This window comes from Mandrillus leucophaeus, unplaced genomic scaffold (genome assembly GCF_000951045.1).
Source record: "Mandrillus leucophaeus isolate KB7577 unplaced genomic scaffold, Mleu.le_1.0 Scaffold81, whole genome shotgun sequence".
NCBI classification, from domain to species: Eukaryota; Metazoa; Chordata; class Mammalia; order Primates; family Cercopithecidae; genus Mandrillus; species Mandrillus leucophaeus.
In genome coordinates this window covers 5,108,437-5,135,144 of record NW_012108808.1, presented here as the reverse complement: position 1 = coordinate 5,135,144, position 26,708 = coordinate 5,108,437, and the positions used below count along the sequence as shown (strand labels likewise).

The 26,708-nt window shown below is 35.8% G+C and overlaps 1 protein-coding gene across 6 annotated transcripts in view; it reads right to left on the bottom strand.

Moving 5' to 3' along the window:
- The window catches only part of CLCN3 (chloride channel, voltage-sensitive 3), a 116,520-nt gene that overhangs the window by 58,484 nt on the left and 31,328 nt on the right, over positions 1 to 26,708 (bottom strand). For 2 of the 6 annotated variants that reach the window (XM_011967805.1, XM_011967808.1), the window contains exon 1: positions 9,527 to 9,909. The exons of the other annotated variants lie outside the window; for them this stretch is intronic. In XM_011967805.1, the coding sequence (XP_011823195.1) occupies positions 9,527 to 9,605 (79 nt within the window). In that variant the 5' untranslated portion in view covers positions 9,606 to 9,909. Of the gene's footprint in view, positions 1 to 9,526; positions 9,910 to 26,708 lie in introns of those variants that run through there. 6 annotated transcript variants of the gene reach the window in all.

The following is a 26,708-nucleotide window of genomic DNA, read 5'->3' as shown; positions in this document are numbered from 1 at the left end:
TTTGCAATCTATCCATCTGACAAAGGTCTAATATCCAGAATCTACAAGGAACTTAAACAAATGTACAAGAAAGAAATCAAACGACCCCATCAAAATGTGGGCAAAGTATATGAACAGACACTTCTCAAAAGGAGACATTTATGCGGCCAAAAAACATACAAAAAGACTAATTCTTAATAGTCAAAACTTTTGAATTCAAAAGATGGGTCTCTGGGTTTCAAAAAGCTTTAAGTAAACAGGCTTAGGGTTTCTGCAATAAGCCAGATGAAGAACCAACTTTACCTAACTACATGAGGATTGCTGGGGAGGAGAAAAAAGGGAATCAAGTAAACAAGAGAGTTAGAACTGTTAAAGTGGTGACTAGTTTGAGCCTTTTACATTTTCTGTAAGTGAGATATAGGTAAGATCACACTAGCCACACACAAAAGTTGATTTTTTTCATTCATACCTCCTAAAAATTATTTCACATCATTAAAAGTACATGCATATTTTCAGTGACTTCAGATAACTGTATTTGTCATAACATACTATAATTTATCCACTTTATTTTTTTAGAGATGGGGTCTTGCTCTGCCACCTAGGTTGGAAAGCAGTGGTGGAATCATAGCTCACTATAGCCTCAAACCTGGGCTCAAGCAATCATCCTGCCTCAGCCTCCCACGTAGTTGGGACTGCAGGCAAGCACCACTACACCTGGCTACATACTACAATTTAAACAAATCTTCATGTTGGTTTAACATTATGAACATTATCCAACACATATGTATCTGCTCAGCCATCCTCTTTTCCAATTAATTTTTATGATTTTAAGTCTTTTCTTATTCTCGACTTTTTCTCCAACCCCACTACCAGATATTCAATACTAATAACCAGGTATATTTCCAAACTTAAAATAATCATATTATCCATTTATTATCCTCACATTAGGGTTATTATTTATGTAATGGAACCTGATTGTTTTGCCCACTTGGTATCTCCTTCCCCTTCTTTCTATAACAGAACCCAATTATTTTAAGGAAACTTCTGTCCCTCACTGCATGCAGTCCTGGTGAAGATATCAATCAAGGTACCTTCTCCTCCCCAGCTAAAGAAAACACACAGATTCAAGTTAGATCAATCAAACTGTGGCTCCTAGAAATGTAAATCTTGGCACAGTGGTGATCAGAACCAATTAATTTTAATAGCTGAACCTTCAAGAGGACACAGGATAATTCCATAGTTCCTGTTACCTAAATATCCAGCTCTTGGATGATAAGAAAGTATGATCTGAAAGTTAGTAGCTTCCAAGTTTACGACCAAAAAAAAAAAAATCAAAAACTTTTTTGGAGGGCTGACTACCAGATGCCAGTGACTACTATGCTACTACCCAACTCTACTATCTCCTGGCTGAAAAACAGTAACACAAAAGACTGGAAAAAAAGATCACTTTTCTTCCAGGTGGCCTAGTAGAGAAATTCCATGACTTTACTGCACTTTGAGGTCAGAAAGACCTAGAGTCAAATTCCAGCTCTGCCTCCCATTAGTTCTGTGATCTAGCACAAGTTACTTATTAACCTCTTTGAATACCTTGGTTTTGTTACCCACTTCTACTAGAGTATGATGTGTGGACTGGAGATACATTACGTAAAACATTTAATACTACACTTGACAAATAGTAGAAAAACAATAAACACAAGCCATTATTTCTGCTGAAATATTTGAGTATTTAAAATTTCATCAGAAAAGCCAGGTGCAGTGGTACACACCTGTAGTCCCAGCTAATCAGGATGCTGTGGCAGGAGGCTGTGTTGTTTGAGCCCAGGAGTTCAAGGCAGCCTGGGAAACATAGTGAGATCTCGTATCTATTTAAACAACAAACCAAAACCAACCCCTGCACACACACACTTCAGCATGTTGCATTATATTACTCATATGACTAAGTTATAATACTGCTTAACCAAAAGACTAACAATATGACAAAGAAAGCCAAAAAAAAAGCAAAACAAAACAAAAGTCTGGCTGGGCGCAGTGGCTCACGCCTGTCATCTCAGAACTTTGGGAGGCTGAGGCGGGTGGATCACGAGGTCAGGAGTTCAAGAGCAGCCTGGCCAATATGGTAAAACCCCATCTCTACTAAAAATACAAAAATTAGCCGGGCATAGTGGCATACACCTGTAGTCCCAGCTACTTGGGAGGCTGAGAAAGGAGAATCACTTGAACCCGGGAGATGGAGGTTGCAGTGAGCAGAGGTTGTGCCACTGCACTCCAACCTGGGCGACAGAGTGAGATCCATCTCAAAATGAAAAAAAAGTCTTAAAAATTTGGACAATAAGTTCTTCTAGAACTGTATATTGAGCAAAAATCAATTTTTTTTTTAACAGATAATTCATTATGCCTGGTACGGACACAGAAACAAATTCTTAAAATGCATGATTCATGAATTTCATAGTTCAGACATTACCAATACTGAAATACCTCCAGCAAGCAGGAAAAATTATTCAATTGATGAACTAAAACTGGCTTGCAACCTTCTTGCAAAAATAACTCTATTAAGAAGATTGTTTTGCCTTATTTTTTTTTTTTTCAGAGACAGGGAACTTTATAAAGATCAAGCACACCTATGGAAATATAAATCCATTATTTCTTAATATGTAATCTAAACAAAAAGACTTAAATTTACCTGTAGGAAAATTATTTAAAATTATTCATTATTCTTTTTCCAATTGAGTGACTGGTTAAAAAGAAAAAAAAAAGTATTCATTATTCTTTAAAGAAATATTTTTTCTACTCAGGAGGCTGAGGCAGGAGAATAGCGTGAACCTTGGAGGCCGAGCTTGCAGTGAGCCAAGATCGCGCCACTGCACTCCAACCTGGGAGACAGGGCAAGACTCCGTCTCAAAAAAAAAGAAATATTTTTTTCTAGTGAGGAAAGAATAGTCTTTTGAATAAATGATGCTGGGACAACTGGCTATTCACATGCAAAACAATGAAATTGTACCCCTCCCTTATACCATATATAAAAATTAACTAAAAATAGATCCTAGATCTAAAGAGCTAAAACTATAAAATACAGGAGTAAATTTTTGTGATCTTGAGTTAGGCAGTGGTTTTTTAGATATGACACCAATGCACAAGAGACAAAAGAAAAAAACAGATAAACTGAACTACATCAGAATTAAAATAATCTTTCCCATGCAGAGGTCACTGTTATCTAGCTCATGTCTAATAATAGCAGTAAGAATAGCTAATTTTAATTGAGTAACTTAATGTGTGCCAGACATTGTTCTCAGGACATTACATATATTAGTTCATATAATACTCATAACAACATGAGACAGGTACTACTATCTCCACTTTATACATGTGGAAAACAAGGTGCTGAGAGTTAAACAGGCCCAAGGTCACACAGCTAGCTAGTAGGAGAACAGGGATTCAAACTCTAGCACTTTGATTCTCAAGTCACTAAAATAATTTCATTGTTGGTTTACATGTATACTTTAAGAAATGTGGACAACCTTCTCTCAGAGTAGGTTAAGAACTATTACGTGATGCCTTCTCCCAAACACATATGTATATGCACTTAGCCTTTGGACAATAAATACAATCTTACTCTTCACCATCACTATCCCTCTTTGCTTTGGTTGCAGTCCACTTTTTCCTATATTATTTAAAATGCTGCAATAGAAAACTGCAGAAGTGGTGAGCACGGCTTTGCTCCCAGCACTCACATCCTTATGCTTTAGCAGAAGTTTATGATAACAGTGCATCCCCATTCTCACCCTCAGTTGTTCCCGACATCTTATGCCACAGGAAGTGTACCTTTACCTCAGGTGTACTTACAAACAGGTTTTCAAACTATTTTTTAGCTTTTGAAACGTTTTTCCAAAAAAAAGTTGAGATATGTTTCTCACTGACATAGTATATAGATATGTACTTAAATAAAACCAACGTTTAGTAAATAATGCTTACTCTTATTAGTTGGTATATACTGATATTTTACTTTGTTTTTTTAATCTTTCCTTTTAAAATACTGGTCACAATTCAACTGGTTTCATGATCAACATGTTAAAACTTGAAGTTTGACAAACACTGAACTAGAAAAATATAGGCATTAATAAAATTGTCTGCTTTCCCATAAATACAAATATGATTTTACCCACAAGCTTTCCACATATATTTGCTGAACTGTCCTTTAAAAAAACCAAAAACAAAACAAAACAAAAAACCTTAATTGCTGCACCTCAAACTGAGCTTATTAGTAAATATCACAGCGACACTGGTAGGAGCCTAAGTCTTTTCTCAAAGGGGTTTATCCAAATAATGGTTTTATATAAAAAATAATGCATATAGTTATTTAATAAGAGTTCCTTATTACCTCTGTGATCAATCTCCAAAGATGTGAAATGGTGATCCTTGTCATTTAAGTTCATAATGCAGATTACTGTTACATAAGACACAGACAAAACATATGAACCTTTTAAAAAAAAAATACGGAAGCAAGAAGGTAGGAATCCAAAATACCATGTATTCCTTCACAACCTATTTGCTTCTGTATGTTAAGAGCAGGAAGTCTAGCCCCATATGTTTCTTTTTTCCCTCTCTCTGCGACTGTACTGATAAGAAACGGCCTTCCTGGTAAGGGAGGGGAAAGTAAACGTTATAAGTTGATAGTGGAAGTTCCAGAATGTTAGCAGACTCCAAATCAAAGATTAAAAAGGTAACGGCAAGAATAGTGCCTCATATTTAGCAGGTGGTCAATTAAATGTCTACTGGGTAAATGAATAGCATAAAAGAAGCATATGCTATTAAAATTTGTTCATTCAATCATATTTAACTGTCTAAACTGCAAAGACTTGCAAGTTAATGCCAAATCCCAAAGAAGTTTTTCAAAGATACACAATCAGGCAGCAGCAATACTAAGCCCATTACTCAATTTACTGTTTTCTTTTCTGTTCTGTTGCCACCTCAAATTAAAAAGCCACATCCTTAGTTAGAGATAAGGTGGACATTAAGACATCTGTGTAACTGGAAACAGGTTCCACATTTAATTATTATGCCTGCATATATGATGAGCTGTATAATACATAAATAAAAAGATATATAAAATTTATCAGAGAAATCAGAATAAATCCACTTTATGACCTAATTAAAGTTGCAAAGGGCTACAAAGAAACTAGAAATTAAACATATGTTAATTTAAAAACACGAAACAAAACCTTAAAGTACAATGTAAGCTACCAGTCTCCTGCATAAACACAAAGCAGAAACCTCGATGCTGGGAAAACAGCCAAAATTACAAACTTAATCAGTGCGGCAGGAAATCTGTTCACACTTTGAAATCTTGATACAAAGCATTTCTGACAAGCCATGAGATGGCATAAAATTAACCATACTTAAGTGTTAGCTATTTTTAGAAAATCAAGCTAGAGGTAGTTATATGAGCCACATTTTATTGAAGATTTGAAATTCAGATACTGTGGGAAAAGTACATTTAAAAACAGGCTTTGTTTTATACTGCTGTTGTAGAAACAAGGAGTTTTTGACACCAAATAAACAATCTTTAGTTGTTCCTTTAATTTACAGACACTTAGATGGATTAATTTTTTAAGAAGAGGTTTAATTTTCCAGTTGGATAAAGTATTAGGGCCAATAAAAATATAGTAAGTATCTGAATCCTAAAATCATTTTACAAAGAGCCTACAGAATGTCCCTCTGGCAATAAGAACATCATATAACACCTGGATTTTCAAATAATGTGCAAAAAATGATACTTTTCAGAGGGAAGAAAAAGGAACAAACCTCTATTATAATAGAAACCCAAAAAAGCTTTATTTAGATACATTGCTGAGCTAATGAATGTCAAGAAATAATTTCAGGGAGAAACTTGAAAAAATAAGATTCCAAACTTCTATTTCAATGGCAAAGCTACACTTTTTGTGGTTAGTCCTGTAGGATCTGCCATTCTTCTAACTTCCACCTTTCTACACTACCCTCTCCAGTGACTCACAACAAAACTGCCTTTGTTGTACCAAAACTAATCCAAGAGCAACATACTAGGCATTTCCTCCTGTCATAGCATTTACTCATTTTATCATATCCACCAGGAATGCCCAAAAGAACTTGAGTTCCCTTGTGTATGTGAGAACAGTCTACTTTGATAACACTTGTCAAAAGGAGACTCATCTCTTCTTCCCAATGTTCTTTGGGACTTTAGCGGAAGAAGAGATTTCTGCATTTCTATCATTCACTAGAAATTTACTAACTTCCTCGGGATTATGTTTGTTTTTCTTATGCCTCTACTAGACTTAAAACACAAGTTACTATGAAGATACGTGTAGTGAGAAGCAGTTTAGCCTCATGATTAGAGTATGAGCCAAATATCTGGATGGAATTCTGACTTTTCCTTAACAATTCCTTACCTCAGTCCTGTCAACTAGAAAATGGGGATTATAACAGTACCTACTTCATAAACTTGTGATAAGAATTTAAATGATTTCATATACATAAAGCACTTAGAACAAGTCAGGCACAGTGGCTCGCACCTGAATCTCAGCTACTTAGGAGGCCAAGGCAGGAGGGTCACTTGAGTCCAGGAGTTGGAGACCAGCCAGGACAACATAGTGAGATTCTCTCTTAAAAAAAAAAAAAAATTGTTTTTTAAATTAGCCAGGCATGGTATTGCATGCCTGCAGTTCCAGGTACCAAGGAGGGTGAGACAGGAGGATCTAAGCCCAGTAGTTCAAGGCTGCAGTTTGCTATAATCACTCCACTGCACTCCAGCCTGGGTGAAAGAGTGATACCTCTCTCTGAAGAAAAAAAAAAAAAGAACCCCACTTAGAATAGTATCCAGCTAACAGGAAATTCTAATAAATATTAACTATTATTAATAAATTAAATATTTAAATAATTGTTACAGGCCCTCCTGGAGTAAATGGAGGCTCAGGCCCAAAAGATCAAATCCATTATAAAGGGTTGGTAGAAGAAAGAAATTTGACCTCCAAAATACTTAAACATCTTGAACAAATTAAGAAGAAAAAGTGTAAAACTAACAGTCCAAATAAGCCAAGCATTTCTTCCTGATAAAAAGGAAGAGACATTTTGAGAGAGCTTGATTGTTTCTATACAGGAAATATACCCCTAAAGATGGCTATTTCTAAAATGTCATCTTAATTTCTAATCTATCAATAGTACATTAAACTAATTCTATTTCGAATCTACTTATACTTCTAGACTTGACATTATTTACTTAAGTAGGAAGCTTCACCATTTACCATCTCACCTTGAAAAGTAGTATTAAATTCAATTTGCCCAACAAAGGTAATCCCTGGCTATACCACGCAGGGATTTACTAAACAGATTCATGTTTACTTTATTGATATCCTTCACAATTTTATACTTTATCTGCCTCTTCACTATCAGCCTGAAGATCAATTTTAATCATTATATAGTTTTGTTCTTCCTCACAGGGAAGCTGATTCAATTTTTTCGATCTGTTAGCTGCCTGTCTCCATCAATTCCATTGTATTGACCCATGGCTACAACGGGTCATAAATTATGGAAAACAAATAACATCTTACGCATAGACACTAGGATACTACGGTATGTTTGAGGTAATACAGTGCAGACATGCAAGCCTAATAACTCACTTATCTCAACTACACATACACAATGTTACTTTCAATAACAATGGCTTATATTAATAGATTAAGTCTCATCAAGGGATAAAGAACCTAATTGAGCTGCCAAGAGTGGGACTGATTTAGATTCGAAGCAAGATTCTTAAAGGATTATTTATGAAAGCATAACAGAAATAAAAAGCTTATGTTTTGGTGATATCAGTAACCATGCCTACTCTCACATAAGTTTTGACTTATTTCTTATTATTTTTATATTTTATACTGAGACAGTCCATAAGTAAGTTCTGTCAAAGACTATTAAGCTTCACAAAAGGAATTTAAATTTCTGAAGCCCAGGTATTCTATCATTATTACCAAACAAATGTTCCAATAGCATGAGGAAAATATAGCCTGTCTTGTTTTACAGTTTAATTACTGATTAGCAAATAATGTGACATTGGAACAGTCACTATTCATTCACCTTGCTTCCTGTTTAAAGAAATCCCTACCAGAAAACTGATAATGAGAACATAGGAAATAGAAGAACTTAAGATCGCAACATTAAGAATAAAAAAATAAAAAACTCTGGGTGATGTGATTATGAGAAATTATTTTCTTCTTTATGCTTTTAGGTATTTCTTCCAAATGTTCTAACATATACATATACCCATATATTGAAATTTTGTTAGGAAGGCAACTCTGTAAGAGAAAGCACAATATATGTAACATGATCCTTACACAGCTTTTCTCAAAATGTAAAAAGCAAGTTTTTACTAACTACAGAATACTACAAGATAAATAATGTTACAACTGTTCAGACCCTAAAATAGTGTCTAGCAAACACAATGTAACCAATAGACATTTGTTGAATACATTATGTTTAAATTATAGTGGAACTTAATACTAAAAAAAAAGTGTTATCAGAACACAAAGTATATTTTAAATAAAGCAGACTAATTATATTAGAAAAACATTATTACTTCCTTATATACTTACAAATAAAAGTTTGGGTTAAATCATAAGGTGAGTTTATAATATCATGCAGTAATTCAAACTAATGTGGCTCAAAAATGAAGTCACATAAGCTAAGAGATTTTTCTTGAAGTTCAATTTTTTTTCTAGGACAACAAATGTCAACCAGTCTGTTTTTAGAATATGCAATTTAACAAAAATGAAAAAAAGGGCAGTAATTAACATGCAATTAATTTTAAGGAGACTAAGGAAGTGACTGCCAAAAGATTTACAGGCATGCTGGGTGCTCTTCTGCTTTTCACAAACCAATAACTATTATTTTTTTCTGACATTTAGTAAAGTACCCTAAACGTGTTTTATCCTATCAAATTTCACAAGATACCTGTGGAAGACAATGTAGTATGTTACTCAGCCAAAATACCTATTAAATAAAAAGTATTAATATAGAAATTATTCATCTCTATTGTCATTTTAAAATGTTCTAAAATGTAGGTAAAGCTTTTGCTATAAATTTACTTTGTGGTGTAAAATCTACATGGTAATTGGCAGCAGCTGAAATATAATGGTACATAGTCACCTGATTTCTCTGGGTAAATTAAAGGAAATGTAAGTTTTCTGAAGGAAGAAAAATATTACTTTTTAGGTGCCAACCAACATGACTTTAGTTGGCTGTAAAAGCATATTAATTCATTTTCAGAGTTAGAAAGAAGATTTTCATGCAGAAGATGGAGTCGGAGCCCGACGTGATCTGAAGCAGTACTAATCTGCACAGAGAAAACAATCAGGGATGGCTACATAACCATTCGGAGGTTCTATTTTCCCCTTACTAATAACCCAGGGCAACTAAACAACGTACAGCAGTATTTAAAGGACAAACGAGAACCAGTTTAAGCTAGAGGACCGCCCAGCCGCATGCAAAACATACCAACAGAGAATTCACAGCAAGGGGATGGTATTACCTCTTTTATGTAATTCCCTCAGGGGAATATTGTCTCCTCCCCCGTCATAAGGCAAATAAGGGTCGGAAGAAGCATCCATAATTAGAATTTTTAAAAAGAAGAAAAAGAAAAAGAAAAGCTTGCTAGCTTAAAAAGAAAGTGGCATTTCTTCCATCCCTGCTGCAGCAAGCAAGGGAGATGCCATGTTTGATGAGGTTAGAACTGTAGTTCGACTCGCTGAAGCGACTGGGTTCTTCCACAGTGGATGATGTCATCAAAGGGAAATTATTGCAGCCTGGTTGCTAGTGGCTACAATCTAGCAAGGCTTAGAGGCGGAACAGCCTTCTTAATCAGGTCCTGCTACGTATGACGATGACTAAGCTCCAAGTATAACACACAAAACTGGTTTGAGAATTTTAAAGCACTCACAATACAGCTTCTGTAGCATCAGTGGTAACGACAGTAAAACAATAGAAACATTATTTCTTTTGGTTTTAAGATAAATATAAAGGGGAAAAAGTAATACAGAGATGTAAAAAGGAAATTCTGAATGCAGACAATGCCCTTTTTCATTTCTAATGTAAAAAAAATGACAGCAGCACTCTAGTAAGTTTGTGTGCTTTTACGAGAGAATGTACCAGTTTTATACAGTAATGTCATGTGAGTCATAGCCATAAAAAAACTACAATATGCCAAAGGTTTCTCAAGAAACTTGGTTCTAAGTCTATCAAAAATAAAAAATAGTCTACAATATACAGCAGCCTTTCATTGAGGATTTAAAAATCGAATAACTGAAGAGTTGAATAGTGTTTTATCCCACTCACCAATCTCCTCCAGCAGCTTCTTGTTTCCTTTCTTGAAGGAACTAGCTAGTAAGACATCGTAGCTTTTGAGGAGAAAGAAAACTTATCAACATACTAAGTAACTTTACTATTGTGTGTGCGTAAACTATGCAAAAAAGGTTTACTAAGCAGAAGACTTTCCTATCTTTACTAGCTTCCTATTTTTCTTACCTCATAAGGGTTTTGTGTTTTTGAAATAACTTTTAGCAAAATGTGTCTCAACTTTTCTAGAAATTGTTACAAAATTCAGAAATTGTTTCTTTAATAGAAATTTTTATGAATTTTAGTTATTTGGGGTCTTTTAAAAAAACTGTATAGGTTAAATCAAGTTTTTGTATTTTAAATCTCAGATAAACAGAGCTTCTTATAAAATCTCACCTGGAATTTGGGAGACAGGGTTCCGGGAAAGGAATATAGACTAGAATTACTGCCACAGGAATATTCTATCTTATCCTGATTCTAGCTATTAAAATTTATGATAGGATAGTAGGTGATTTTTTCTTTATTTTCTGTATTTTTCAAATTTTCTTGGCAATTTTTTCTTCTATGCTCCTTCCTGCACATTGAGTCAATAATTTTTTAAAACAAGGAAAGCTCTGACAAAGGCTAACTGTACTAAATTAGCTCAATGTAAATTTGGGAGTTTGTGGTTCTTTTTTTTGTATGTTCTACCACCATATAATTTTTCTAAATATTTAATTACATGGAGTTGATAAAAGGTTTTGTTTTTATACCATTCATGTTCTTATATGTCTTTACATAAAAAATCAAAATCTATCCACAAGATTTCCCGGTAATTGTAGGCACTCTCTTAACTTGTTTTTCCTGATCTACAACTTGATCATAAAAATGAAAATGATAGCACTCACTGAAGGGTCAAATCCTCCCGGTAAAATAAATATTGACAATGCCTCATATGTAAAAGTTTTGTAGCCATATTTGAATTATTTTGTAAGATAAACAATTGTGTGCATATATAATATATAATCTATATAATTATATCTGTATAGAATTAAGTTTAGAATAAGACACATCAAGCCCTTAGCAATTGTTATCACTGAGACATAAGGTAGAGAGGTTGGGGGGTACATTCAGTGTTTATATAATTCCACACTGTTTAAACAAATATATTACTTCTGTAATAATAAATCTAAAAATATTTAAAACTTCAGAAGTAAACACTTCTCTTGTGATTATGGAGTCCACAGCTGCCACTTTCTTAAAGTAAAAGTATCAGTACACAGGTTAAGCCCAATCACAATTTAGAAAAGCGTAAGGTAGACTGGAAGGTGTGACAAAAGAGGACTCTGACACATAAGAGGACTTTGACAGAGACTTTTTATTACCAGGTTAACAAACTGAATTACAATCAGGGTGGAGCCCAGGTAGAGAGAGAGCAGAAGACAAATTCAAGAATTCCTAGGCACAGCTCTGGAGCAGGATGGAATTCTAAAGAACCAAAGTCACAAGTAGCACACATGAAGGCATCAAAATTCAAAAGGACAAGTTATTTTTACTTTCTAACGCACCCTCGATTGTAATCTCAATTTGATGTGGAAATCTGGATAAATCACAACCTCTCTGGGATGTCTCTGTATCTACAAACCAGGAAGGCAGAATAGATGACAATAATATTTTAAGAGTCCTACCTTTAAGCCCCTTATAACAGTAATGATTTGAGAAATCTACAATATTAGAAGTAGTTAAATTTTAAAACAATAAAAATAAATTTTAAACAACTTTTTTGCCTTTAGATCTACCAACTTACAGAAAATACAGGAGCAGAGAAACATGTCAAATTATAGTTCAAAAATGTAATCAGGAAAAAACCAAACTAGGAAACAAATGACCTGTTTTCTTCGACAAATGCAATTTAGTAAGGAAAAAGGTAGAGAGGGAAACCTACAGAATTTTTTTTAAAAGACTTAAAAGATAATAATACAATTTTTTACAATTGGGGAAATGGGAAACACAAGATATTTGATTTTAAGGTGTTATTCATATTTTAAAATAACGACCTTTAAAAGAATCTTAATCTTTTAGAAATACACAATACATATGTATATCTATCTACCTATATAAATGACACAATGTTTCAGATTTATTACAACATGAGGGAGTAGAAATGAAACAAAATTGGTTATGAATTGACAATTATTTAAAGTAAGTGACCAGGATGAAAAGGTACACAATATTCTTCTCCATATGTTTCAATGTTTTAGAATTTATTCCATAATGAAAAGATTTTTTATTTGTATTTATTATTTTAGAGACAGGGTCTCACTCCAACGTCCAGGCTGGAGTGCAGTGGCATGATCATAGCTCACTGAAGCTTTGACCTCTTAGCTCAAGCTATCCTCTCGCCTCAGCCCTCCCGATAGCTGGGAATACACACGTGTGTGCCACCATGCCTGGCTAATTTTTTAATTTCTTTTTTTGTAGAGACAGGTCTTACAACTTGTCCAGGCCCACCCAACACTGTCCACTGCACCAAGCCAAAAAGATTTTTAAAAGAATGCTTACAAATAAAATCACTTACATGAGATAAACATTAATTAATAGAAGTAGGTTAAAAACTGTAGTTTGCAATCCATCAATATAGTTGTAATATGGTTTGGATCCGTATCCTCACCCAAATCTCATGTTGAATTGTAACCCCCAATGTTGGAGGCAGGGCCTGGAGGGAGGTGACTGGATCATGGGGTGAAGCCTACATGAAAGGTTTAGCACCTTTCCCTTGGTGCTATCTCACTATAAAATACTCCTGAGATCTGATTCTTTAAAAGAGTGTAGCACCTCCCTCACTACCCTCCTTGTCCTGCTCTGGCCATGTAAGAGATGCTAGCTTCTCCTTCACCTTCTGCCATGAATGTAAGTTTCCGGAGGCCTCCCCAGAAGACGCTATGCTTTCTGTACAGCGTGCAGAACTGTGAGCCAATTAAATCTCTTTTCTTTATAAATTACCCAGTCTCCAGTACTTCTTTATAGCATCATGAGAAGGGACTAATACAGGCTGCTTTAAGTTTACATTTGGACACACTTATGTGGCACTAAACCTTAACTTGCATTGTCAGTCATTCTCCCTATCAAAATGCATCAGAGAAAAAAAAAAAAAGATATAGCAAAGCTTTCCTAGGGGGACAATCAATAAACTACACAATTAGTTGTAAAGTTACTGAAGCCTTAAAGAAAGAAGAGGTGGAAATTCTTAAAACTGACAAGCCAGAAAATAAACTGAAAAAAAAATGGTTTTATAATATTCATCCCTCATAAATATAAGAAGTTTTAGTTTCCAATATAGCTATCTGGTTACCCAAATAACATATCACAGGAATAAAAATATGAAGAGTTTGCTTTCACAGATATCACACAATTGGCCCAGGCATGGTGGCTCATGCCTGTAATCCAAGCACTCTGGAGGCTGAGGCAGGAGGCTCACTTGAAGCCAGGAGTTCAAGACCAGACTCGGCAACATAGGGAGATTCTCGTCTCTACAAAAAATTTTTTAAAATTAGCTGGACATAGTGGCACATGCCTGCGGTCCCAGCTACTCAGGAGGCTAAAGTGGGAGGATCACTCGGGTCCTGGAGGTCAAGGCTGCAGTGAGTCATGATTGCACTACTGCACTTCAGCCTGGGCAATACAGCAAGACCCCATCTTAGAAACAAAAACAAAAAATATCAAACAATGATCAATTTTTCAAAATCAGAACCAAAAACAGCAAACATGTTTTAATGCCTAAACAAGTCCTTTTGAAGGAATTTCTCAAATATAATCAGGCATGAACACAAGCTAATACAAAGACTAAGCAAAAAAAGATTTTAAGAGCTCTAAATTTTAGAAATATTTAAATCCAAATATGCCACTATTTACATTAAGTGTAACCAAACTAAATGCTCCAATTAGAAAACAAATGCTACCTAATTGGATTTGAAAGTTCAACTATATAGTTACGAGAGTTTCAACACCACACACAGATGCAGAAAGACTGAAAGTAGAGAGGATACGAACAGTATAGTACGCAAACTCTAATCCAAAGAATACTGGGAGTTACATTCGTATCAAAGTAGATTGTAAGATAAAAAACTATAATTAGAAATAGAGTTATTTAAAAAATAAGAGTGGTTCCATTCACCAGGAAGATACAACCTAATAACCTAAGATCAAAGTATATAAAGCAAAACTGACAGAATGACAAGAAGCAGTAGATAAATGTGCAAACAGAGTGAAAATTTTTTAACACATCGCTTATCAAATACTTAACAGAAACAAACAAGGAGAATAAGCAGTAAAGAAACAGATTATTTTAACAGATTAACAAACTTTACCTAATGAACATGGAGAGAACACCATAACCAAAAACTTCACATTATGTACTATTATAGCATACATGGAACATTTACGAAAGTTGACTTTTTTTCTGGGCCACAATGCAAGTTGCAAAAAATTTCAGCACCCTGAAATTACATAATGCATATTCTTAGACCACAATAATGTTATAAATAATTAAAAACAGCCAGAAATTCCTCACATGTTGGAAATTATAAACTGCACTTCTAAATAACCTATAGCCCAAAGTAGACATCATTATAAAAGTTAAAAATTATTTTTAAATAGTGGTAATAAAAAAGGCATATGGCATAGAATTAAAACAGTATCTGAAAAAAAATTTACAGCTTTAAATGCACTTAAAGGAAAAGGCAGCTTAACTGAGGAGCTAACTATCCAGTTCAAGAAATTAGAAAAAAAAAAACATCAAAATAAACTCAAAGAAAGTAGAAGGAAATAAGATCAGAAACTAATGAAACAGAAAAGAAATACATAATAGAAAAGAACACCAAAGGCAAACCAATTCACTGGAAAAACTAATGACTGATAAATCTGCAGTGACACAGATTGCAGGGGAGGGCAAGGGGAGAGAAAGAAGAACAAGAGAGGGGAAGAAGGGAAAGGAGGAGGGAAGGGAAGGAGGGAGTAGGAGAAAGGAAAGGAGACGGAGAAGAAGAATTGGGAAAAAGAGAAGAAAAAGACACATAACCATCATTAGGATGAAAAACCAATAGTACAAAATGGGGAGTCTAGAAATAGACCCTCCTATATATAATGAGCCTTTTATATACATCAGAGGTGGCACCGTACAAGAGTGGGTAAAAAACCGTTTTCTAGTAATTGATGCTGGGACAACTGGCTATCTGATATGGTTTGGTCGTTCTGTCCCCTCCAAATCTCATGTTGAAATGTGATTTCCAATGTTAGAAGTGGGCTTAGTGGGAGGTGTTTGGGTCATGGAGGTGGACCCTTCATGAATGGCTCGGTGCCCTCACCATGGTAATGAGTGAGCTCTTGCTCTGTTAGTGAGTTCACAACAAAGTTGGTTGTTTAAAGGAGCCTGGCATCTCTCTCATGCTACCCCTCTCACCATGTGACACGCCTGCTTCCACTTCAGCTTCTATCACGATCGGAAGCTTCCTGAGGCCCTCACCAGAAGCAAATGCCAGCACTATGCTTCCTATACAGCCTTCACGACCTCTTTTCTTTCCTTTTTTTTTTTTTTGAGATGGAGTCTAACTCTGTCACCCAGCCTGGAGTGCAGTGGCATGATCTGGGCTCACTGCAACCTCCGTCCTCCGCGTTCAAGCAATTCTCCTGCCGCAGCCTCCTGAGTAGCTGGGATTATAGGCACCCACCACCATGCCTGACTAATTTTTTGTATTTTTAGTGGAGACGGGGTTTCATCATGTTGGCCAGGGTGGTTTTGAACTCTTGACCTCAAGTGATTCACCCACTTGGGCCTCCCAAAGTGCAGGGATTACAGGCTTGAGCCACAGGGCCCAGCCAACCTCTTTTCTTTATAAATTGTCCAGCCTCAAGCATTCCTTTACAGCAATGCAAAACAGACTAACAATCTATATGGAAAAAAAAATGAATACACTCTAACACATAAACACACACATATAGAAATCACTCGGATGACTATAGAACTAAATGTAAAAGGCAAAGCTCTTACAAAATAATATAGAAAAATGTCTTCATAACATCAGGATAGGGACGTTTTTTAAAATTAAGACACAAAAAGCCTTGGCCCATAAAGCAAAAGATTAACACATAGGACCACATTACAACTAAGAATATCTGTTCATAATTTGTCCATTAGAAGAGTGAAATGCACTCCATAGATGATATCTGTAACACATTTGCCCAACAAAAAGTTTGTGTCTAGAAAATAAAGAACTTCTACAAATCTGTAAGATAGTACTCCAAAAGAAAAATGAGCAAATGACCCGAATCAGTACTTTGAAAAGGATTTCCAAATAGACATGAAAAGATGCTAAATCTCTTTGACTACAAAGAAAATGTAAATTAAAACCATAATCAAAATCCATACATAGCACACTGACAAAATTAAAAGTGTGACAATATCAAGTGGTTAGTGAATGTAAAGCAATGGAAGCTCACATACATTCTTGGTCTGAATGTATACTGAAACACTACTATGGAAAACAGGACCTATGACCCAACAAGTTCACATCCAGGACAAATAAAATTTGTGCCCCTAAGGACCTAAGTACCACACAAGCACATGCACAATATTCAAAGTAGCATTGTCAGTAACCACCAAAACCTGTTAGGAGCTTAAAGATTCATCAAAAGTAAAATTAATAGGCAAACTGTAGTAAATTCATTTTTAAAAAATGATATATAATAGTTTAGAGCAACCACACAGCTACTACCTGCAACAACATGCATGATTCTTGAAACCCACATTGTGTGAAACCAAGAAACAAAGGCACATATACTATATGATTCCATTTTCTTAACTTTAAAAAACAGGCAATGCTAAATTATATACTTCTTTTCTCAACACACCATTTCTGGCTTGAATAAATTATATTCTTAAGGATGCATACTTAGGTGAGCAAACCATAAAGTAAAGCAATAAACTGATTAGACAAAGAGAAAATAGTATTTACCTTCAGAGGGAAAGGAAGGGTTGTGATTAGGAACATACGCAGGAGGCTTCTGGAATATGGTTAGGCTTTATTTTCTTAACCTGGGTGGGCTACAAAGATGCTTGCTTTGTAATAACTCATTAAACTACACAATTATGTTTTATGCATTTTCTGATGTGTTATGTCACAATTCAAAAGTCTTTAAGTTAAAAACGTACCCTAAGTATCTCTAATTCTATTAATATCTAATGTGGATTTCTTCTTTTTTTTCCCTACCTAAACCTTTCTAGTTTAATCTTATTTACAGTCTCAATCAGTTGTAGGTAACAAATTTCGTAAGCATCTAAACTGACTTTAATGTGTTCTAAGGTGCTGCTTTTTCCAAGGAATTTCCTCTGTATTTCAGAACTGTGTAAAATAGGTCCATAGACTTCCTATGATTTTATGTATAATCAATCCTCTGTATCCAGGGGTTCCACATCTGTGGTTTCCACATATGTGGATTCAACCAACTATGGCTTGAAAATATTTGGGAAAAAAAAGGATGGTCGTTTTGTACTGAACATAAACAGGCTTCTTTTTCTTGTCAAGATTCCCGGAGCAATACAGCAGCACAACTATTTACACAACATTTATATTTTATCAGGTATTATAAGTAATCTACAGACAATTTAAAGCATATAAGAGGATGTGTGTAGGTGATATGTAAACACTATGTCATTTTATATAGGGGACTTGAAAATCCATGCATTTGGTACCTAAGGGGCTCCTGGAGCCAAACTCCCACAAATACCGAGAAATGACTGTATTTACTTCGGCTTATGATTTTACAGGTTTAGCACATAACTCCTTCAGCCCTTTTCAACTGAAATTCTTAACCAGAACCACAATACAAAACATGAAACTTGAAAATTTTCTCAATTCTCCCAAGGACAATTCGTAGGTAATATTCTACATGCACAGAAGAAAAGTTAATTTGTCCCATCATGACATCAGGGTGAGAAAGGTAGAGTGAAGAGGTAGTCATTTTAGGTAACTTTCTTTGAAAGTTTTTTAAGAAGAAAAGTGCAATGACAATAATTAAGGTGGTAACTGCAGTATAAACCATCAGTTTCTGTATATTATAAAATTAAGCTCACTTCTTTCCAATGACCTTTGTGATGATAACTATCCAGTACTTGATTGACCTTCCACTGGCATCTTAGGCTAATTTTATCAAGGCACCAGTTTATTATTAATACCAACTACTTTCCTAGTTCATTAGTAACATCCTGAATTACAGCATTTCATAAACTTAGTATGAGTTTGTCTTCCCTAAATGCATTACCTAACTCTTAAATAAATACACAAATTTGGGCAGTCTCCTACTCCCTCATATAAGTATAATAGGTTAACTAGGTTGCTGTGGCTGAAGCAGTTTGGAGACACAGGTGTAGAATGTTTACAAAGTAGTTGGCAACAGAAGGTGAAGTGTCAAATGTATTAAGAACATGACCCTGCTTAGAATAAATAACAGATGAACTTTAGAATTATTTATTTCTAAAAATAATTTTGAGTAGAGCATTTAAAAGAGCTTTGACCTTTTCCCAACAGACATTAAATGGTAGCAGTGTTTGTTAACTTCATTTAAGAATTTCTTATAAAAACTCTACCAAAGATTTGCAATGTAACTATTCTATACTTTCTAAACTGGCTTAAGAATATATGTTGTCAAATTTGACTTTAGTGTCAAATGTCTCACTCATTAGAATACTACCAATGTTACTGGAAAATGCCAGATAAAACAATAAAACTAAAATCAACTTGTCATCTACTGAAGACAATATGCGCAAACATAACCTTTGAAACTGTAGCAAAGCCAAATTCTTCTGAGAATACTTTTCTTGGAGCTATACCACAACTTTATACTGTTGGAAATTTTTCTGTGCTTATAAATCTACATATGAGAATACCATGTTTCCTAAAACACCTTTCTTGGATTTATTAATGTTTTCTACCAGCAGTTAATATCAAAGAGCTTCATTATTCTTATTCACAGAAAGAACCAACGCCAACTGTTTTATCAGCACTCAGACTTTACCTTTAGCAACAATTCCACCACTCATTGTTTTTTTGTTTGTTTGTTTGATTGATAGGGTCTCACTCTGTCACCCAGGCTGGATGGAGTCCAGTGGCATGATCATGGCTCACTGCAGCCTTGACTTCCCAGACTCCAGTAACTGTCACGTCGCAGCCTCCCAAGTAGCTGGGACTACAGCCGGGCACCACCATGCTCCAGCTAATTATTGTATTTTTTGTAGAGACAAGGCCTTGCCATGTTGCCCAGACCGGTCTCAAGCTCTTGGGCTCAAGCAATCTGCCCGCTTCGGCCTCCCAAAGTGCTGGGATTACAGGCATGAGCCACCGCGCCTAGCCTTCCACCACTAATTTTCAAAACATCATATTCACTACACATTAACAGATGTTTTATTTCTGTGAACTGAAAATACATTTGTGTATCTGATTATGATGCAACCATTAAAAATGATTTAAAATAAGCTCTTGCACCATAAGGCAGTGTTTCATATATTAAAAATCTTCTGCCTTCTAAACGGCACTACCAACTGCATGTGCTAGAAATGCAGAACATTTGTCCTTATACTCCCTCATTCTACATCAAAACAATCAGTATAGCTGGCTGATTTTACTCCTAAATCTATTTTGAATCTCTCTACTCTCTATCACTACCTATAGCCCTAGACACTATAATTTCTTTTCTGAACTATGATATTTACCTCCACACACTCACCACCTAACAATCCATTTGCCCACATGGCCTCTGAATGATCTTTTAAAATTACAAGGATCTTATGACTCCCTTGATTCAAAAATCTTCAGTGGTTTCCCACCACTCTTGGGGAAAAGTGCCAAAAACTTTACATATATTATTTAGACCTTGCTTAACTACCTCTTCAGCCTCAGTCCCTCCCTTTCTAGTTATCATTCTCTACACTCCAACCATTTTACCTCTAACGCTCCAAGCTCCTTCCCTCTGCCTGCAACTGCACCTGTACAAGCTCCTAGCACCTCCAATGCCCTGCTTCCTTCTTTCACATGCCTAACTTGCATTCATTTTTCAGTTATCATCTTAAATAATATATATTCAATTTTGATTTCCCCACATGTTCTCAGAGTCATCCTTTTTTTTTTTTTTTTAGATATTCTCATTTTATCACCCAGGCTGGAATGTAGTGGCACCATCTCAGCTTATTGCAACCTCTGCCTCCTGGATTCAAGCGATTCTTGTGCCTCAGCCTCCCGAGTAACTGGGATTACAGGCGTGCACCACCACACCTGGCTAGTTTTTGTATTTTTAGTAGAGACAGGGTTTAGCCATGTTGCCTGGGCTGGTCTCAAACTCCTGGCTTCAAGTGATCCATCCGCCTCGGCCTCTCAAAGTGCTGGGATTATAGACATGAGCCACTGTGCCTGGCTGACATTCATACTTCTTTACAGCCCTTACCATATCGCAGTTGTACCTTTTATTGTGAGATTGTTTAATAGTACTCTCTATCACTAGAGTATAAGCTCCATAAGAGAAGGAGACATCATTCTTCTTCACTGCTCTATCCTTAGCACCTACCAAGATGCCTGGTCCACAAAGGAGTCTAATAATTATTTGCTGAATGAAATACACATAGAATTCAGTCTAGAAAAAAACATATTCCAATAATCAGTTATCTCTGGGTGGTAGGATTACAGGTAGTTTACATTTTCTACCTTATGTTTTTCATCATTTATATTTTCTACCATAAGCACAGTTTGCTTTTATTACTTAAAAGTTAACTCTTTCCAATCCATTTTTAAAAATAAACTTCATTTTGGAATAATTTTAGATTTACAAAAGTTGCAAAGACAGTACAGAGATGTCCCAAAATACCTCTCATTCATAGTTTCCCCAATTGTTAACACATTACATTTCCATGATACATTTGTCAAAACTAAGAAACTGACATTTGTATATTATTATTAAGTAAACTCCAGACTTAACATAGATTTCAGCACCTTTTCCATGAGTGTCCTCTTTCTATTCCAGGTCCCAATACAGGATCCACACTGCATTTAGCTATCTTGTCTCCCTAAACTCCTTTGGTCTTAGTTTTTCAGTCTTTCCTAGTTTTCGTGATTTTGACTAGTCAGGCATCCTGTAAAATGTCATCCAGTCTAAGCTCATTGGTTGCTTTTCTTGTGATTAGACTAGGATTATGGGTCTTTGGAAAGACTATCACAAAGGTGACATGCTCTTCTTGTCACATATCAAGTGTACATGATATCTATGATATATCACTGGTGATATTAACGTTCACTATTTGGCTAAGATAGTGTTTTCCAGGTTTTTCCCTACTCTATTCTTTGGAAGTAAGTCAATAAGTCTAGCCCACCCTCAAGGGAGGTAGGAATTAACCTTCTCCTCCATAGAATGGAATGGGTACATAAATTATTTGATGGGAGATTTGTCTCTTTTACCTCATATTTATTCAATCCTTTATATCAACTTATATCCTTTATATCATATATATAGGATTATTTTATACTTTGAGTTATACTTCACGCTACATTATTTTTGTTGCTCAAATTATTCCAGCTTTGACACTTGGGAGCTTTTTCAGGTAACTTCCTGTGTTCCTTTGATGTGCCCCCATTCTTTTGTTTTATGAGTACTTCTTCACTCCTGGTACTACAAGACACTCTGGCCACATTTTATATTTCTACTCTCTCAGTCCTAGACTCTGCCATTCCTCCTAGGCAATCCAAGTCATTACTAAGATCTAAAGTTAACCATTCAAGATTTTTTTTTAATTGAGATGGGGTCTTGCTCCGTCACCCAGGCTGGAGTGCAGTGGCAGATCTCGGCTAACCTTGACCTCCCCAGGCTCAAGTGATCTTCCCATCTCAGCCTCCTGCATATTGAGGACTACAGGCAAGCACCACTACATGCAGCTAATTTTTCTATTTTTTTGTAGAGACAGGGTTTCGCCATATTGCCCAGGCTGGTCTCGAATTCCTGGGATCAAGAGATACACCCACCTTAGCCTCCCAAAGTGTTGGCATTACAAGTGTGAGTCACCACATCCAGCCAACCATATAAGATTTTTATGAACCTGGGATAATCTACATGAATGTCATGATGTAGGTGATCTGTTTGATAGCTGCAGAAAGTATAGTAAGTTTAAACTTCGGGCACCCAGGCCAAAATTATCATAAAGGACTCTCATTTTTAATATCATTTAATAACATCATTTCTTCTACCATATTCTTTTATTTTGTTTCCAAAACTAATCTGAGTCAAGTAGGTAGAATTGGTGTTTCCCTTCATCTTTTAGATGAGAAAATCTAAAAGGGTGTGATAATACTGACTAATGTCAGGCAGGTAGCCATTTTCCTCTGTGGTTTTCTCCTGGCTTTCTATTCTATCCCCATTTCCTTCTGGATTGCACTACCATTTTGGTGGACCCTTATGCAATACAGTTTAATAATACAGATAAGTGGCTTATATCCTGCTACTCTACTGAATAACCCACCAGTTTAGTGTCCAGCTAAACCAAAACTTTATATAACTGTATTAGTTTAATAATTAAAAAGGTCTGGGTGCTGTGGCTCACGTCTGTAATCCCAGCATGTTGGGAGGCCGAGGGGCACAGATCACTTGAGGTCAAGAATTTGAGACCAGCCTGGCCAACATAGCTAAATCCATCTCTACTGAAAAAAAAAAAAAAGTATAAAAAATTAGCTGGGCACAGTGGCACATGCCTGTAGTCCCAGCTACTCGGGAGGCTGAGGCATGAGAATCACTTCAACACTCCAACTGGGAGGCAGAGGTTGTAGTGAGCCAAAGTATCACCAGGGCACTCTAGCCTAAACAACAGAGCGAGACTCTGTCTCAAAAATAATAATTAAAAAGGAAAAAAGACTCCTAAAAGGTATAAAATATGAGCAGCAAATATGTTAAATAGATGACTTTTACAAAGAAGTAAACTCTTAACGAGCTCCTACCCTATGCATGCCAATGTGTTAGACATTTGTAAGAAGGAAGGATAAAACAAACAGTATATATGGCTTCCCATTATATATGAATATCCCTTCCCCACAAAATTTGGAAATAGAAAAAAATAAGAATGCTCATCAAGAGTTGAACTATGTAATCAAAACGTAATGGATCAGCTCTAAACAGAACTATGTACATAGGAAAATAAATTACAAACTAACAGAAATTACTAGGATAATTTTACTGAAAAAAAAAGTGTTGCTCAATTTAGGAGGAGGGCAGGCTATAAACAAGTAAGACAAATACAGATAAAGTCAAGAATGCAAGCACAATAGAAGCAACACCCAGTTTACTACATACAAGGGGCCCTTAACTTCAACTGAAGAGTAAGGTAAGGCTTACTAAAGGGACTGAGGGCTAATTTAAGAAGCAAAGTACAAGTAGTACTTTAGTACTACTTGGTACTGGAATACTATTAGTATCCTAGACAAAGGACCATGTATAAAGACCTGGAAAAATGACAGCCAGGCACAAGCTCAAAACTAACACTTGGGCAATAGTACAACAGAAGGCCCAATTACCATATAGACAAAATATTTAGTTACACATCAAGTTTAAACTGTTAATATGTTCTATCCTATATACAATATACCTCAGAATGACCTGGAAGTTTAAATTCAGTTTTATAATTCGGCAGCCAAATTGCTGACAATTTGGAAAATACTAAAAATATAAAGAAGAATTATAAATCTCTAAATTCCATCATGAAGAAAAAAGTACATATTTTGGTGTATTTTCCTCCAATGTTTTTTCTGTGTGTGTGTATAATATTGAAGAGAATTGGGAAATCATATATACAGATTTTACCCTTTTTATATAAACACTTCACTCTTAAAGTTTTTAATACAATATAACAAGTCACCTTATTCATGTACCCAGTGTGCATTTGGCAGCCAGCTTATGTTAGAATTCTCAAAGTGTGGTCAAGTATGGTCGAGAGACTCCAAAAATCTTTCTCAGGGGTCCATGAGGTTAAAAACACCACTTTCAATAATACTAAGCTATCCCTGTCAGTTTCCTACACACTGCCATAAACTTAGTTGCTTAAAACAACACAAATTTACTTTCTTATAGTTCTGGAGACCAGAAGTCTAAGATCAAGGTGTCAGCAGGGCAGTGTTCCTTTTGGAGGCTTCAGGGGAGAATCTGTTTCCTTGCCTTTTCTAGCTTCCAAAGGCCACTTTCATTCCTTGGATTATTCTCACATAACCTTCACAGAAAAATTCTCACGCCTTTTTCTCACTTCACTTCTTGTTTCCATTACCATGTCTGCTACCACTGACTCTGATCCTCCTGCCTCCCTCTTTTAAGGACCCTTGTGATTACATCAGAGATACCCAGATAATCCAGGATAATCACTCCATCTCTAGATATTTAATCACAAAGTCCATTTTATCATGTAAGGTAATATATTTACAGGCTTTAGGAATTTGGGTGTGGGGAAGGCCATTATTAAGCAGACCATAACATTATTTGTCTTGTTCATTGTATTGGCCTTTCATTTATAGTACAAAAGCAATAGTGAGGAAGACAGCCTGATATCTACCATAAATTAAAACAAACAGTGGCACCAAAATTTACTAGAAGGTGTTGTATTGGGCAGGCACCGTGGCTCACACCTGTAATCCCAACACTTTTTGGGAGGCTGAAGCAGGCAGATCACTTGAGATCAGGAGTTCAAGACTAGCCTGGCCAACATGGTGAAGCCCCATTTCTACTAAAAAGACAAAAATTAGCCAGGCGTGGTGGTGCACACCTGTAATCCCAGCTACTCGGGAGGCCAAAGCATGAGAATTGCTTGAACCAGGGAGGCGGAGGTTGCAGTGAGCCAAGATCATGCCACTGCACTCCGCCTGGGCAACAGAGCCAGACTCCATCTCAAAAAAAAAAAGAAAAAAAAGCAGTTGTTATATTTTTCACCACCATTAATTTGCAGAAAACAAAAGCCTGTTTCACTTCCAAATATTCTTGATAAAACGGTAAGTATTCATTTTACTAAATCACAACTCTTGAGTGTACATCTTTTTAATATTCTGTGTAACTAGAAAGAATGAACAGAACACTTTCACTCATACTGTTGTACAATGGTTCCATCTTAAGGAAAAGCATGTGTCAGAATATTTGAGTTGTGAGCTAAACGTTTTTCACGGTACACCACTTTTTTTTGAAAGAAAAGCTGACACATCACTTTAGTTATTTAGGTTAAAGATTTTGCCAGATATTTTCTCAACCTGTCTCTTCAAGTAAAACAACTGACAGTATATTGTTGCCAATAAAAAAATTAGAACTCTCAAGCAAAAACCAAATTTTGGAAAACTTGTATTCATCACTGTGAGCCACAAAGCTTCCCAACACTTTGGAAGGCCGAGGTGGGAGGATCACTTTAGCCCAGGAGTTCGACATCAGCCTGGGCAACATAGTGAGATACCGCATCTTTACAAAAAAATTAAAAATTAGCTGGATGTGTTGGTACATGCCTATAGTCCCAGCTACTTGGGAGGCTGAGGTGAGAGGATCACTTGAGTCCACGGAGGTCGAGGCTGCAGTGAGCCGTGATCATGCCACTGCACTCCAGCCTGGATGATAGAATGAGACCCTGAATAAAAAAAAAAAAAAAAAAGTTGAGTAAAAAAGTAAGGTACAGAATCTAAACTATATCAAATGTATATATAATATAGTGTGTATATATACATGTTAAATACACACACACAGACATTAAAAACTACACACAATACATTTTTGATGGATATATATATATATATGTTATTTTATTTAATGGGAAGAAAAAAAAAATCACCAAACTCATGTTAGTGGTTGCCTCTCACATAAGAATAGAGAGCACTAGAAGTGAACAAAATGGGCTTTAGCCATATGTTTTAGGTTAGTAATTACTGTTAGCAAATACACTAAAATGCTAACAGTTTTAACATCTGAGTAATGGAGGCAATGATGTTTATTATGGTTTTTGGCTTTCTTTACTTTGCTATAACTTGTAAACTTATTTTAAGAGCTAGATTTTTAAGTCAAAAAAAAAAAAAAGTCTTGAACCAAAACAGATTGCCTACAAAAAGCCCATTTTAAAACAATGAAGAGGCTGGGCACAGTGGCTCACCCCTGTTATCCCAGGACTTTGGGAGGCCAAGGCAAGAGGATCGCTTGAGCCCAGGAGTTCAAGACCAGCCTGGGCAATATAGTGAGACCTCACCTCTACAAAGAAAAAAAATATTAGCTGGGGATCGTGATGCATGCCTGTGGTCCCAACTACTCGGGAGGCTGAAGTGGAAGGATGGCTTGGGCCCAGGAGGTCAGGCTGTGGTGAGTCATGA